The following is a 16707-nucleotide window of genomic DNA, read 5'->3' as shown; positions in this document are numbered from 1 at the left end:
GGATGGCATAGTAAGACTTTGAGTCTTTTAGTTGTATCGATACGGAAAACAATTTTAGGTGTCGCTCAAATAAAAGCGTTATTTTTAGGATTCCCTGCCAAATGGATAAGAACCTAATCCTGTTACTAAGAATCAGTTGTCCTTCGGTGCTTCCATTTAGCCATCACAACTAAAACGACCATGTTTTTTTTTTTGTTTTTTATACATAACAGTACGGTGCCCTTCGTGCGTTTTTGCCGACTCGCGTTTGTTAATAAAGCGCAGCTAAAGGTACAGGGGCGGGGTGATCTAATTAATGGCAAAACTGTATAGAGCAAGACTAAAAGCATCATAATTTTATAAGTCGTTCTATAAAACGATACGTGTACCTTGTTTATTTCGCAACCCACACATTAGACGGGTAATGCATGTCTGTGACAATGTCAGAGGCACAAGAGTCTTTGGTAGTAAACAAAAATTGGATTCGTAGCTGGAAATCCACGTGTACAATTATTGTACTTAATAACCCTTGGCTTTCTGTATTATGTAGATATATTTTCTAGGTTAAGTACCTTTATTACGCCGTGAATTTCAATGATTTATCATCTCAGTCAATATTGTAAATATTAAACGTATTTTTTTATTAAAATGTATTAAAACTTAAATGTCCTTTTCATATGTTCTCTTTATACCTATTTGACCACATACTACATAATCATAATTATAAGAACCAACTGAAATGCAAACATAGCCTACTATAGAAATGCCGTGAGTCACTATGGGAGACGACGACGATTCGGCAGGAATTGGGCCAGCCCGCACATGGGCTTGTAAGCTGCCACCACATTTGCAGATATATTATCTTTGCAGGTAGCCCGTTGATACCAAAAATAAAATTTAATCACAATTTGTCCGTATATAATATATTTGAATATTTTTTATTCACTACCTACAATGGCTTAGCGGAACTATTCAAAACGGTCGCGCCGTCGGAAAACTTTGTCAAACTTGATCCAATGTTTCTATCGCAATCAGATTGTATAAACCGCCGCATAACATTACGGCTGGCCGTTTTCAAACGTTTTGTATAGTAGTCGAGAATTCAGAATTATATTTTTTTTTGTTTGATAGGAATTGATTTGATGATAAAGGTTGATTAGGTAACCTTACCCTCGATCAGGTTTATTAGGTTCGTTTTATTTTAAAAACTTCACAGAAAGGGGAGCCCCGCTAAGCAGGGCTTTGTCGGCTCGCAACCTGCTAGTGACGGACCTAGGGGAAAAGTAATGTTTCGGCTAAATATAAAACTACAACCGTTTGTAAACTGACAACACCGTTTGCAAAATCATACATTGTGTGTGCCACTACTCTACTCCTTCTGACTCTGTAGTTAGTATCACACATAAAATAATACTTAAATGTTGATACATGAACGTAAATTATTATCATTAAACTGATATAATTTTAACCGCAATTACTACTGTGGAATCCTTCATGAGTCCGACTTGCATTTGGCCGTTTTATTTATATTAATAGACTTTTGTTATTTCAAAAAATTTTAAATTACCATGCGAATGAATAGTAATGTTATCTTCGGTTCAAACATCACAACTATAAAATAACAGAATCACATCGCATAGCACAAACTGCTCTCGTAGGTATTTGATATTGCATACTGGATATTTGTTACTATAAGATAATCCGTCTGTTCCACGCCTACTTCGACAGTTAACAAATAAAAAAAAACACGCATTAACATCCGCACATCACACACGAAGCACACACGGTGTACCAGTCGCATAAGTAACCCTTTGAAATGGACGTGTATTGTATTTTTGGTGGCGTTTGTCGGATCCGCGTATTGGAAATATTGTAATGATAACCTGTCTGACGCGTTAGAAAAAAACTTGCGATGGTGGCCATGGCCATGTAACGAAAATATTTGTCGGATGGGGTATCTATTTCAGTGGAAAATATTTCCTGTTTAGTGGTGTGGTCAAGCTTAGTTTACATAGCATGAAAACCACATGCGCACTATCAGTAAATTACCCGGAATCGGAAAGGATCATTCCGGTGGATTCGTTTGTTTTGCCTTGTTTACTTGAACTTGTTTTTTGAACTTGTTTACTGCCTCTTTGTTTGATTTTGTGAACGGTGTATTGGTTTAGCTAGTGTTTAGAATTTTTGTAAGTGAGCTAATTTTAAAGAGTTTTCTTAATAAATTCTGACTTGATATAGTATAAACTAGCTTTTGCCCGAGGCTTTCCACGCGTTAATTTGGGGTAGTTTAAAAGATGTTATTATACATATAAACCTTCTTCTTGAATCACTCTATCTATTAAAAAAAACTATCAAAAACCGTTGCGTAGTTTTAGAGATTTAAGCATACATGATTTTAGATATGATGATAGATGATAACTCTAAAAAGCACTTCACTTTTTCAATTGGTGTGAAATTCTCTTGAATTAAATTTGCCGAGACACGACAAGTCACGGAACTAAATCAAAAAAAAAAAGGTAACTTTAAGTGTTGAATTAATCCTCCAGCTTTCCCGATCGCAAACACAATGTCCACAGATTGTCAAAGAAAATTTATCCCAGCACGTTTCAACGTAAACCGATAGCGCATAAGAAAGGAGCTTGCAAACAAAGTTAGACACCCGACAAGTCGGCCTGTGATGCAGATTAGAAACATTCTTCAGCTGACCGATATGCACCTGCGGCAGCACTATGGCTCGATCTACTACTCCATCACTAAATAGGTACTTAAGGTATTAGTAGGTACTAATAGGTAGTGTCATTTAGAGCGATCGAAACATTGGAACATGAATCACCCAAAAAGTACTCGATCGTTATTTGCATAAGCAAGATCCATCTTCACCAAATTGTGATGTTTGTGTTATATTTTCACATGCTTTTATTAGTTTTGCATGTAACCGACTTCTTTAGATTCGATTTTGACAAACTCTGTACACCTATCAAGGATTAGGTGAGATATTAGTGACAATACATTATTCCACATGAGTTTATCTTATTATCTTGATTAAGGTTTCCAGGGTTAAATAATTTCCTTACGTACTACGTACTCTATAAAAGAACCTGTGACAATTTAGTTGATTCTATCATTCAAGTGTATTTCCTAGTTTTTCTTTTAAACTACATTTATTGTTATTTTTACCACGGATCGAGTCTGGCGATGGCGGGACAAACCATTTAATTATTTATTAATGACGTCTTTTATGTAAATTGTAATGAGCAAAACAAAAAGCGATCCGGGAGCGGAAACGAATCGCTTATCTTGTTCGAGGTAATGAAATATAACCGCAATATTAATCGAAGTCATATGTAATCAACGTGCCAGTTTTTACATGAGTTAAATCAATATCTTTCGTTCGTTTAAGATACAGTTTATCAGCCTATTCTTATTTATCTTTACAGTGATGATAAAACCCATTCGATAGTACAAAAACCTAAACAATACGATAGACTATTAGTAGTGTTCATTAAAATCAAGTGATACGATTTCCTGCAGAAAATTGAAACATTATGGCGCCCGAAATGAACGCATGTAAAATGGGGATCATTAGTTCACCATTATAGTTATCGGCGCTTGCCGCTACTTATCAGGCTTTGTGGCTGTTCATTTCGGCACATGAGTAGATAAACGGAACAAAGCTCCCTACAGCCGCACGAATCGGTTGCACTATAACTACAAGCACGCGACGCGTGTGTGCGTGACCACTGGCCGCTTATTGTGTGTGTGTGTGTGTGTGAACGCGGCGAGACTGGGAAAAAAACATGTTTATACACATTCGCACAAACAGAACGCAGTTGACAATCTTAGCCCTTAGGGTTATGATGCGACGCACGTTATCGTTAGCCGCAAGTTTAATTGGTATAATACGAAAAAATTATAATTAATGATTACTCATGTTTATTTATATGCGTTGACATCGCATCTCTTGAATTGCTCGAGCAAACGTTTTATTTTCGTGAATCTTAAAATAATTACTGCCCTTATTGGCATTAAAACTGATCTGCCTTCTGGTGTTATCTTGGTGATGTATAAACTATTTGTTCTTTGCATGGTATAGAAATTACCACTTCATTGAAAATAATTACAGCTTTCATTAAAAGCAAATTAAATTACAAAAAGTAAATTATTGAAATAAGTTATTTTTACAGTTTTCTCTGATACAAGCTAATTAAAAACAAATTTATTTTACAAAACTATATTTGTTTTATCGTTTTCATTGTCTATTGTGACAGCATTACGAAAATAGGTTAAAAATTTGCACGTATTTTACTTAGTAATTAATAATTTTAGAGAAAAAAGCTTTTGTCCCTCTGTTCCGTTTATCGAATCATGTGATTTCGTTGCATGAAAATGATGAGATGAAAAGTATAGTGCAAAGGCCTCTAAATGTCATGTGGATGATGGGTTTAAAGCAAGTATATAAGGTAATAAGTCGAAGGCGGAGAGATTTCTTTCTGTTGTAGGTGGTATAGTGAGCTAGTAACGTATGACTTCTAAGTTACGGTTATGGAAACCGAAAAAAAAATATTATGAATGTTATAGTTAAAAGTATTTGTGAACGGTGCGTTGCAACGTACAAAATATTTCTATCTGAAATAAACATTTCTTCCCGTATTCTATTCTCTAATTGACCTTTTGTTTTGTACGCTCTTGACGTATTTTTTGCCTTTTCCATTGGTTAAGAAAATTCTTACGGGGCGGCCAAAAAATTCAAAGAATCGAGACTTAACATACATTATTAGCGATTTAGAAATTTTTAAAGAATAGAAAAAATTTGATCACGAGGCAGGATTTAACCTGCGTTTCTTGCCTAACCGTAGCAACGCCTAGCCTCTCGGCCACCCGTGATCCCGCCACAGTAATCGAATTTCTTCTACTCTTTCGGTTTCATGTGCCTAAGGGGCACAGCATTTCAATGCTATAAAACTAAAAATTAAATACATTAATTATTAGCGTTTACATCACTCGCGGTTACTTTATATATTCATATATTATTATATTCATAATATAACCGTTTATTTCAATTATTTCATGAAGATTTCTATGATTAACTCAACGGGTAAAGGGATTTTTTGTCATCTTAGATTTGACTTTCCTATGAACAGACTAAACGAGTGTCCGAACGGAGCCGGAACGAGAAGATAGCTAGAGTATAAAATTTTAATAATAACCTCATCAGAATTCCTCGAAAAGAAACATTTAATACAAAAATGACCCGTAGTAACATAACTGACGCACCTGCGTTTCTTTCACGTTGCGAAAAACGAAACGGATTTAGAATAAAGTTTATAAACCAGATTAGGACATTATTCACTCTCGAAGTCTGGACTGCTAACAGCATAGGTGTAAACTGTAAACACATTTCCCTGATATTCCCGGAATCCATTGAAGCTTTTACTCATGAGCCCATTTACATTATAAATTTACTTTATATACAGTGAGTGCTCTTCAATTAGATTCTTACAAAGCATTAGTATAGTACTTGGAATTCTAAATATAAACTTCATAAATATGAAACGCGGTAACTATATTAATTCATTGAACCTGGACGTCAAAGCTAGGTTCGATATTTTTTTTACATTTTCTAAGAATGAATCATAGCTACAAAGATTTATTCCGCACCCGTGCATACGCTTTTCACGAAAATCATAGGTGCAATTCATTCAACTCTGGTGCGTCCGGGTGAACACCTAGCAAGTATATTACACGAGAAAATCGTATTAATTTACACTACTTACAGCTTATTTACGGCTGAGCAATTTCAATTCGATAGATGGTTCCCGTTCCGACTTAAAAAAAAAAGCAACCCGAGCGTAGCAGGGGCGAGCAATTAGCTAGGTATAGAGATGAGATACAAGATAAATAAAGTAAAAAAATTACGTTGGAGAGCTTGGTATGTAATAATGATCCGTTAAATTAGTACAAAATTCGTCAAACGAAATCTTAGAGACGTAAGGATGACAGATAATAACAAGAAAAATATATTGTAATATATTACTGCGTTGCCGTGAGTAATTAATTAATTGTTATCGATTTACTTGAATTTATATTTATTAATAGATATTATTGAAATGCATTGGTTCGTTCATTTATAAGGATTAACTTTTCATAAACAAAAATATATTTGGATATTAAATTAAGTTTTTTTAATCAATTTGACAAATTTTCATAACAATAATTTTAAATATACGACATAAAAGGAAAATAATTCATAAAATACATCGTAATAAGATGAAATAAATCATAAATTCTTAATTACTAGTATTGCGCTTAAGAATGAAGTGAACTTTCCGACGGAAAATTTATTTGCGACTTCTAAATTACTTAAAACATTAAATCACTTGATTATTGAAACAAAAGAAACAATATAATGATTTTTTAATCGAAATAATTAACAAATTAAAATATTAAACGCCCAGATATTTTAAAAATCATTTCGCAGTTTGCAATAAAACTATTTATTGTTAATAAATTTCGCTAAAAAGTACCCTCATTGAGAAGTAATTTACCTTTTAAAAATACCATAAAATCCTAAACATTCTATTTTTAACAAATTTTTATATTCAAACTCTAAAATATTTACAATAAAAATGAGCCTTCTTGCCATTTTGAATGAAAATATACTGTTTTATTATTAAAAACAATAAGATTAATTATTAAACAAGCGGAAAAATAATGTCAAAATTAATTCTATAAATAAAAAAAGTACAAAAATATCGTTTTAAATGCGTAAATGCATTCGCTCATTACACCATTCGGACGTCAAAAGGCCGAAATTGTCCACGTACCTGAAATTCTGGGGGTGGTTCGATGGCCGTGAGGATGACTTTGCCAGGACCCTTCTTCACGGTGTTGAAAAAGTCGCCGCAAATGCGCTCCGAAGCATCCGTTGACTCGCACAGCGACAGCGACCTCTCGTCGAAGTCGCTCTCTTGCAACTGTTGAGAACGAGGGCGGACTTGCATTTGTGTTTATGATATTAATAAAGCACGCGCACCGTGCAGCCGACTGCACTCGCTGGCGGCTGACGGAAGAGTGACTTACAACAATACGCGATACAGATTCATAATTTTATCTAGCACCGGTTTTCAATGCTCAAATCACATCCCGGGCGGCTCACGCTTAAGGGTTGATTTAAAAATTCTCAGAACAATAGAGGGCTAGTTTCACGGTAAGGGTGGGATTTTAATGCAAATTAACAGGCGGGCGGGGCTTATCTCGAATGGAGTGAGGTGTCTATCGTTTTTTTTATTATAGACGTGAACAAATTAAATTGACATGCATTTAAAGCGGCCCTTTGGGGCGTACTCGGCGGCATTTAATTGCTGTTTAGAGCCGTTTCATTTTTATACTTTGCCAGCCGCATAAATGTGACCCGAGTGCGCTTGATGTGCGCAAATAACGCTTAACACTAATAAATAAGCAACGCATTTACGGAATTAATAACAGTTACAACGCGTGTCGAATCACTCAATTATATCAATGTTTTGACAATATTACGGAGTTGATTGATAAATTGGATAAACTTCATTAGCAAACAGACCGATCAGCGCGTTATTACTGATGACACCAAAACTTGCGACTATACAGCGTTGACCACTTCTATTGAGTTCCGAGCCAACTAGTGACATTATTTTATTAAAACACTTGTTGTAATGTCAATTTATTAGTTCACTAGTAGACTCGTACAGTAATTTAGCTAAAAATAATGGGTCAATCAATTGCCTTGAGTTTGGAAAATAGATAATTATATTCATGATTTAGAAAAAATTCTTTTCGGATTTTCACTCTGCCACCTCGTATATATTCCATTCGCGCCGCCATATTGAAAATTGGCGGAGAGAAGCAGTTTTTTTTAAAGTTATCTCTTTTTTTTAATTATAAATTTTAAATTTTGAAACCTTTTTGGATAAATCTACCATATGATTGTACTAGACGCTACAGAACGCATTCGAGAAGATGCGTTCATTATTTTATTCATAATAATTGAAAAGCTTCAGCGCAAAAAAATTGATATTCCTCGTACAGCGTATGAATGTCTAACTTTTTTAAAACTGTGAGGCCAATCAAGCGCCTGCTATGTAGTAGAAATTTGAAACTTTGTTTGTTCTGTTCGGATGCAAGTTGTAAATAAATTTACATAGGCCAGCAAGAGCAGCAATAAATAGAAAGTTTGAAAATAATTTTTTACAGACTCGTCTCTGATTCAAATTAGCCAGTGAGTGGCCAGTTTACACCAACTCTGATGTTGATAGCTTTTAAGGATACGTTATAATGTTGCATACAGAGCAAGTAGTTGTTTCCATTAAATTGCAATATAAAAATTAAAAATCTCTTAAAAAAAATTGCTCTAAAATTGCATAAAAGACTAAAATATATCCATATAACGAGGCTGGTGAATAGAAAAATATAAGAAAATAAAAAAACGTAGACTTATTTTGTTACTCAACAAAGTCATAGAGCGTAGCTGTGTAAGTACTTCGTAGCAAGAAAATCTGTAGCCGATCGGACAACACCGACATGTCGTAGCTTGCATGCTACGATACCGTAGGGCGGCTGCAAAGAACCGCCCGCATAGAATTTCAGTGACGTATAACTTTATTAACCTACATGCCCATCCATCTCAAACCCCGTTCATAAACCGGGTGCAAACTATTGAAATATTCCATAATTAAATTTAAACGCCACAGACTGTATTTAAATTGATTACTTATTTGAACGGTTTATACCGTTCGAAGCGACGTATCACGATAATGATGGAGAATGACCCTTTTATGTCCTTCCTGAGAGAAACACATTAATGTTCTAGAACTTCATACTGACAGATTCCGTGAAATGTGGCCCGAACTATCCGTTATTCACGTTTCAATCTGAACGTTTATATGTATAAACATAAGGTAAAAGGAAAACGTATGAGACGATATAATATTCCATTTTTTTTAATGAAACTTTATTTTTTATTGAGATAGGTAAAAAGATTCTGACCAGCCAACACATATAATTATAAAAGCTTTTCTGTTATTTTTATAGACCAAAAATGTTTTTTAATTTTTAACAATTGAAATCAAATTAATATACCACCAACCAACATTATTACTTTTGTTAATATATATTTTACTATGATTAAAAATTCATGATGTGAAAAAAAGGAAAATTAAAGGATTTTTGGTTTGCGTATTTATCTCCGCTTGGATTGGAACAGTAACTTACAAAAATAAAAAAAATACCTGGGCAGAGCCGGGGCGGACCGCTCGTGTGATAATTATTAAATCTAAATCTTAAACGTCGTACAAAAGAAGCATAAGGCAGCTCTCCGACATTCAGCGATGCCTTATTAAAAATGATCATTTAACCAAATGTAAAAAACCATCCGCTGAAATCAAGGAACAAATTCGCCAGTACTAACAACATTTTTCAATCCGGCAATAATCCATTTACAACAAATGAGTATTGGAAAACCAAATCGCGTCAGGAACGCAATAAATTCGTCACATTTCATACGAACGAAGCCGCGGGCGCCCTACGCGCTAATACCGCATCATATGGCTGACGAACTAGCTGCCAAATCTAGTTACAGACTAACTCGCCCAGCTACGCCTCATGCATGATAACGTTTTACCAAAAAAAAGGTTAAACATTAACAACGACGAACAGGCATTGCCTGGGTGATGCGCTACATGAAATGCGAGTCCCCCCTAAACATTGTCATAAGTGATATATGATACATATATGATAGATTTCTTGTCTACATCACTTTGTCCCACTCATAATACAGCTCCTTATTAACACTGTCAATATTTGTTAAGTTTCTCAGTCCAATAAAAACATCAGCATATTTTATATATCAAGTTAAAGTATAAATGATTGCCAGTGCTGAAACAATCACCAATCAACATAACCAAAAAGGTTTCAATTATTTCAGAAAAATCTAAATAAAATTGAATCTTTATATCTGTGTATTTGGTGTTTGACATTCATACAATATCATTAATTAATATAATAATAATAAAATATATATACATAATTGGTTACGGTGAAATCAAAACTATAAACTCGATCCTTCTTCATAATCATAGTTGAGTAGGTATAGGTATACCAAACCTACTTAGATTCTTTCCATGGTAACCGTGATTCCAATAGCTCGAGTCGTGATCCTTTCAACTACCTCGAAACAAGAAGAACATTACAACAAGCAATAACTATCTTAACTGGGGCGAGATACAGAAACAGTCCGTTGGATTTCATGCAATGAACCTATATTAAATTGTTGCCTGAACGATACTTCAATATAGATTTCAATGGAAAATTTGTATAATAAGTCGATATTGAGCTCGGCCTGTAGAGGCTATAATCGTCTTAAACGGGCACCGTAATTTAAAATCGTATTTACATCGATGGACATGTGTAGATTTAATTATGAGCATATCATCATACAAGCAATATTAAATACCGTGTAAAATCAAATTTTACTTTAATTACGTTCACGTGTATGTTTGTAAATGAACAATATTGTTGTTATACAAAGCGGTAATTAAACAAAGACATGCTTTCGGGATATCAGTGAAGATGACAATATCCAGGAATGTTTTATGAAACGATACTTTATTATGATCTCTTTTGATGTTACTATACATGTATGTACTAGGTATTCGCAAATGTATCGCTGTCATTTCTTTTTTTATGTCCTCGTCGGCAATGGAGCTAGTGGGTCACGAAATGGTAAGCACTACCACCGCCTATGAACATTTGGAGAGGCGTACCTTACGCCTCTACAAATGGATTGCCGATTTCAAATTAGAAAGGGATAAAGAAAGGAACGAGAGGAATAACGGAAAGGACTGGGAAGGGTAAAGAAAAGGATTTGGGCCTCCGAAAATTAAACCTATGAAAACTGACTACACCTCTAAAACGTCACAATCGGAATTCACATCTTACCTTATTTCGGTCACAATATATTCAAACATTAACCATAGAAACAGAACCGAAAAAAAAGTAAAGTGCGCTGTCGCCTGGCAAATTTAAAAACTCTTACGTGGGTAAGTATACTTTTCCAACTACCGACATACATACTGAAAAAATTTAAGTGCTTCGTAAAGTCTACTTAATTTTAGATCAGTTAATGCAGTGCAGCACCGAATGCACTCACGAATTTTCCAATAGAGATAAACACGGTAAAACAATTCGTACAATAATTTGAAAAAGAAGCCTTATGGAATATAAATTGGCATTATTATCGAGAAACTCTCTCTCTCAATCTAATTGCAATTATATTAACAAAGACGGGATAAGATTTTAAAAGTGGAATATTTTTATTGTGCTATACAGTTGTATTATGTTGAAAGCGAAGCATCTCGTTTGATAAGTCTGTTCTATTAATTGTGATTTTATTCAATCTTTTAACAACATTTCTCATAGCGCGTTTAATTCCAATAAAACCTACGCCGGTACTAATTTTGTTATGACTTAATTGCGCTCGGAACTGATGCCTCCTTATCTGCTAATTTAGAACTGGAGCAATATGTGAAATGAATATTATGCGTAGCAAATTCTCGAAAATATAAGCGCCTCTGAGCTTCCCTCAACTACTGACAAGGTAAAAATTCCCGACTGTGTTTTTTGTACCATATACAAATGGACGATTTGGCGATAAGAGATATTTATATTGTATTACCGCGGTGCAAACGTGCAAAAACTTAAAGGCTTCCTCAGTGCGGACTCGATTAGGTATAGCGTGTATCATTTAGACTATTTTTTTATCATAAACTGTGCATACATATCAAATAATACAAGTCCATCGTGTTTTCACATAAAAGAAACGTGACTCGCGACACATGTTTGATACGGTAACACCGACATTTGCGAGCGAGCCCGAAGTAATTAAGATGATAATTAACACTATCGGTGCGTGGCCCTACATTTTAATTACACTTCAAAATAGAGCGCTATCGACGAGTGACAGAATGCCGTTAGCGGAAATTATTAAATCCCTGTAAATGGCAAGAAAATAGCGTAACGAATATTGTATTTAACTTTAAATAGAAAATGATGAAAGATTTACTTTCGTAAGACCGCGTAGTGATTAGAAGTGTATTTATGCTGAAATTGTGGTTACATGCAAAATGCCTTGTATATAAGCTCGCCACGAAGGAGAATACGGGTATAACCAAATCAAGCAAGTTCAAACTCAATTCGAATTATTAAGAATCACCAGATCGTTTCAATCACAGATCACTCATTATCCAAATGAAAATACCTTCAAACAACCGGGACTCAAAGGCAGACAAACCGAATCATAAGGGTAGTCAAATTAGACATACCACGCCGTTCAGTACGTCAAAGATCCCCTTGCCAGGAGTAATTGATGTATTGATGTTTTGATTGATTCTATTAAGACTGCTAAGTAGTACTCCGGGCTAAATTCCTACATAACACACAAAGTTATACATAGGTACTCTCGACTAATTATAGCGAACATGAGTGACGTGAAACGCCGTCCATTAAGTGATATCCATGCATACACGCGCTATCATACACGGTGATTTTCCAATGTAAACAATTATTAAATGCTGTATATATACCTATACACCTGAACATATATTCACCTGAATATCAGCATTCAAATAGATGCCGCCCGAACGAGCTGCGCTCGGATTGTTTTCAATTATTAATGCACCTACAGGACGGCAAGAGTTAATTAAACAAAAACCAGGCAATTCATTCTAATGCATATTGGGCTCATCACATTTTAGATTTCAATACGTTTGTCATCATCATCATCATGAACATCATCATCAAATTATTTAAATAACTAGGTGAGACTGTAATTTGATGTGATAGATTAATCACGTTATTTAATAATATTCTTTTTTTAAGCATTTAAATTTATCAATTGGATAAAGACAGAAAAAGCAAACTTTAATCATTTCACATTCTTTTTCAACAGTTGCGCCATTAAAATGAAATGCAGACCACAAGTTTTCACAAGATATTTATATTAATGTACACTCAATTCCACACAAATGATGTGCATTTGCAAGCAAACGTTACAATATTTTGCACCTTTCTACTTGCGTAGGTTCCAATGATAACGGGTGCAGATCTATGGCTGCCCACACTAACAACTTTTATTATGTTCTATCGTGGTTCGATTTTACGATACACTAGCTCACGACCGCGGTACAGTCAAGTGTACTTTACGGTAATGCGCAACAGATGTTCGATCCTAGCATCCCAGATATAGTATCTGGCATGCTAGGATCACTCCCATCAAGTAAGGAAGTTCGTTGCAGCCTTTTAGGATGTCCACTGTTGGACATAAATAAGGAAGTAATAACTTATAAACTTATCTGTACCACGCATTTGTGAAAAATACCTTCACACATACCTACTAAAGTATATGATATAGTCATCATCATCAGTCCATATATTATGTTCCCACTGCTGGGACACAGGCCTCCACCACGCTGGCCAAGTGCCCGTTGGCAGATGTCACATGTTGTCGAACTTTTTGATTCTTGGATATGCCGGTTTCCTCACGATGTTTTCCTTCACCCTTTTCTTTTGAAGCAGTAGTGCTATAATCCACATGTGCAGATAAATTGAAAAATCTGTTTATCGGAAATAAACAGATTTTTCAATTACACATCTCGAACCCCGACTTATCGATTTTGAAGTCCGAGGTTCTTACCACTGAGCTACCACTGCTTTACTTATATAATATAGTACGCTAATTTATTACCCGCTACATAAAACATGCAAGAAACGCACAACACTTCCCGCAAGATTTTCGCCGCCCTCGCAGCAATTTTACAGATTCCGTAGGTACTCATATCGCGCACAAAAACTTGTTTACAGCGAGTGAAGAATGAATAACGTTTGGGCACGCTTCGATGACCGCCCATTTGTCTATCAATGTCCCTTTTCAGGCTCGCGCCGCCAATTAAAAAACCCAGACTTAAGCAAACTCAAGTTTTACAGCGTGTAGTGTGTACATACCTTTAATTAAATGTGAATCTATTTTTTTGTGAATGCGAAGTAAAGAGACGTATTTATTCTTAATCAACAGAGTTATCAGAGTAACATCCAGTTTATTTGTATGCTGTGTACTTTTTATATCCGTGATGACATATAGTTTTTTTATCGACTTCAAAGTCGGAAGATTCGGTGCAAGAGACAATGAGATTAACGAAAGAAAAAATATCTCTACCCCAACAATCATTGAAGCACTTACGTTATATTAAATGGACCTAACCAATATGACAAAACTCAGAATTCCCATCTCCAATTATAAAAATCTAATGCTCTAATAATTGTTAAATTAAAAATGCACTTTGTGAAATGAAATGAGAATTAGTTTCTCATTCTACGACTATTTTATGTAAATATTTACTGCGAAGAATGCTATGGTGCGAATGGAAACGCACTTGAGGGGTTTTTCTACGGCGACAACGATTTATTACGTACACAATATTAGATACGAATATATTCGTTTGTAAGCGAACATCTCGTCTCGCATATTTCTTTTTCACGTTCCCTCCTATTGTTCCACAGATCTTGGGAAAAGTTAGAGAACTAAATTTTGACTGAGATTAATAATGAATATACGGGAGTTAATGAGTGAGTCTATAAGTGAGAACGTCAAGAAAGTTGGCTTTGGCTTTCTGCGATGTCAGCATTCTATGTTGAACAATGAATATTCCAGAATGTGAAATGAATTCATCCGAACACAGTAAAGGGAACCGTGAAACTGTTTGTGTTCGGTATATTCGACAAATTGTTCCACAAATAATACACGCGATAATATAAATTCGAGCATTTTTGTGTGAATAAAATAATCTCGTTACTATCGCTATTCTAGAAACAGTTCGGATTTCGGGGTGCTTTCTAAAAAATAACGTTACATATTTTCAGTGCAGGCAACAATCGGACACCTGTGCGGTTTCCGATGAAAACCCAACAGACTACACATAGGTTTTATTGACTCCACGCGAGGGCTTCTGAAACTAGCGCAAACATACTTAAATGGAATATTTTTTCCTCTCGTCCAGGCAAAGTGCGGCAATTTAAAACTACATGCCGGTCGCGTATTCTATGGCGAATATGCCACCACGAAAACAAAAACATCCAAAATTAAAATAAAGTTAAATTGGAAACAATACACGGCACATTGAAGTTTCGTGAATAAACACGCGAATTTTACAACATATGAATGCAGAACTAACCGTGTATTTCTATTGTACATGAAAATTATTTCATAACCAACGTATCCATCGTTACACGACGATCAGTGGTTAATTAAACAATAATCGACATGTTTCGATCGCATGTAATATCAAGGATAAATAAGTTAAATGCGTAATTAATAATTGATAGTAACTTTAGCATACGAGTTTGAATACAGATTGTATTTAAAAACGAATTTATAATTTAATGATGCATGTAATTAGTATAACACTGTTTGTATTCCATTTACACGTAAGTGAATCTTACATAATATCCAAATCAAATCGACATCAAGATCTGCTTATCTAGGAATTAGTTCTCAAGACAAACTAACTAGTTTAAACTATCCGGAGGGTCGCTCAGACCGCCAAAACTTCGCGCCGTCGCGGGAACTACGAGGGAGGCATACTTTGGCAGGTAGTCTAGACTAGACTCAGGAGTCGGGAGCATAGGCCGCGATCGACATCTACGTCAATATGTTGTGTCGAATTATTACAAGTTGCAATATACTCGTATTTGGATTACGCAATTATATGCAAGGCGTTTTAGGTAGCTTATTTATTACCGTATATTGCCAAGTAAAGACTTGTAGAATGTAATAAAGAAACAAATGAGCTAGGAAAGTTTTGTTATTTGATTTATGTAACGAGACATTAACTGTGAGAACCAACCACGCAGAAGTCTCTATAATATTGCCAATTGGTAATTCAATAATATTAATTAAAATAGATAAAAAAAAAATTAGATGGCCTCGTTTTTTATACTCCTAGAAGAGATTAACTGTGAGAACCAACCACGCAGAAGACTCTATAATATTGCCAATTGGTAATTCAATAATATTAATTAAAATAGATAAAAAAAAAATTAGATGGCCTCGTTTTTTATACTCCTAGAAGATATTATACCTCCACCACCTAACTCATTATGAAACATTTGTAAAACCAACAAAATCTCTTTGAGGAGCATCTTTTATGTCATTATTAATTGGTACCGCCAGTTAGGTGAGCAGGTTCTACGGAGAAGTTACACTGGCCAAGAGACTGCCTCATCAGCATAATAACGAACTCCTCTACCTGCTATTGTTAAGGAAAATATTTGATGAGAGCGTAACCCGAATATTCTGAATTCGGCTGCCATAAAGCATATTGAGAAAGTACTAGAATTCTCAGAGTCTTTTATGGCAGCAGAAGCCACAGCACTCGAATGAAAATACCCAGTGAACATTAGTATATTCACTGGGTATTTTCCTTCGAGTCACAACGGCATGTTAGCTTCCACAAAGGTATACGTAAAAGTTCAGCCAGAGAAGACCGTCAACTTCTAAGGTTCACGCTTAAGGCATGTACGCCAACTTATACAAAGCGCAGAATTCCTAGGTGTGATTATCCATGTTTGTTTGGAAGTTGCACGTACTTTGCGTGTAAGTTGGTCCTTTGCGTTATATCGCATATCGATTTGCTTGGCAAGAAA

General features: G+C 35.1%; 1 protein-coding gene across 1 annotated transcript in view; it reads right to left on the bottom strand.

Moving 5' to 3' along the window:
- LOC119835475 overlaps positions 1-16707 on the bottom strand; it is a 79027-nt gene that overhangs the window by 28041 nt on the left and 34279 nt on the right. The window contains exon 2 of the mRNA XM_038360314.1: positions 6804-6953. Within this exon, the coding sequence (XP_038216242.1) occupies positions 6804-6953 (150 nt within the window). The remainder of the gene's footprint in view (positions 1-6803; positions 6954-16707) is intronic.

This window comes from Zerene cesonia, chromosome Z, assembly GCF_012273895.1.
Source record: "Zerene cesonia ecotype Mississippi chromosome Z, Zerene_cesonia_1.1, whole genome shotgun sequence".
Classification (NCBI taxonomy): Eukaryota; Metazoa; Arthropoda; class Insecta; order Lepidoptera; family Pieridae; genus Zerene; species Zerene cesonia.
Note: the sequence above shows the minus strand (reverse complement) of the source record. Positions and strands in the feature narration are given on the sequence as shown.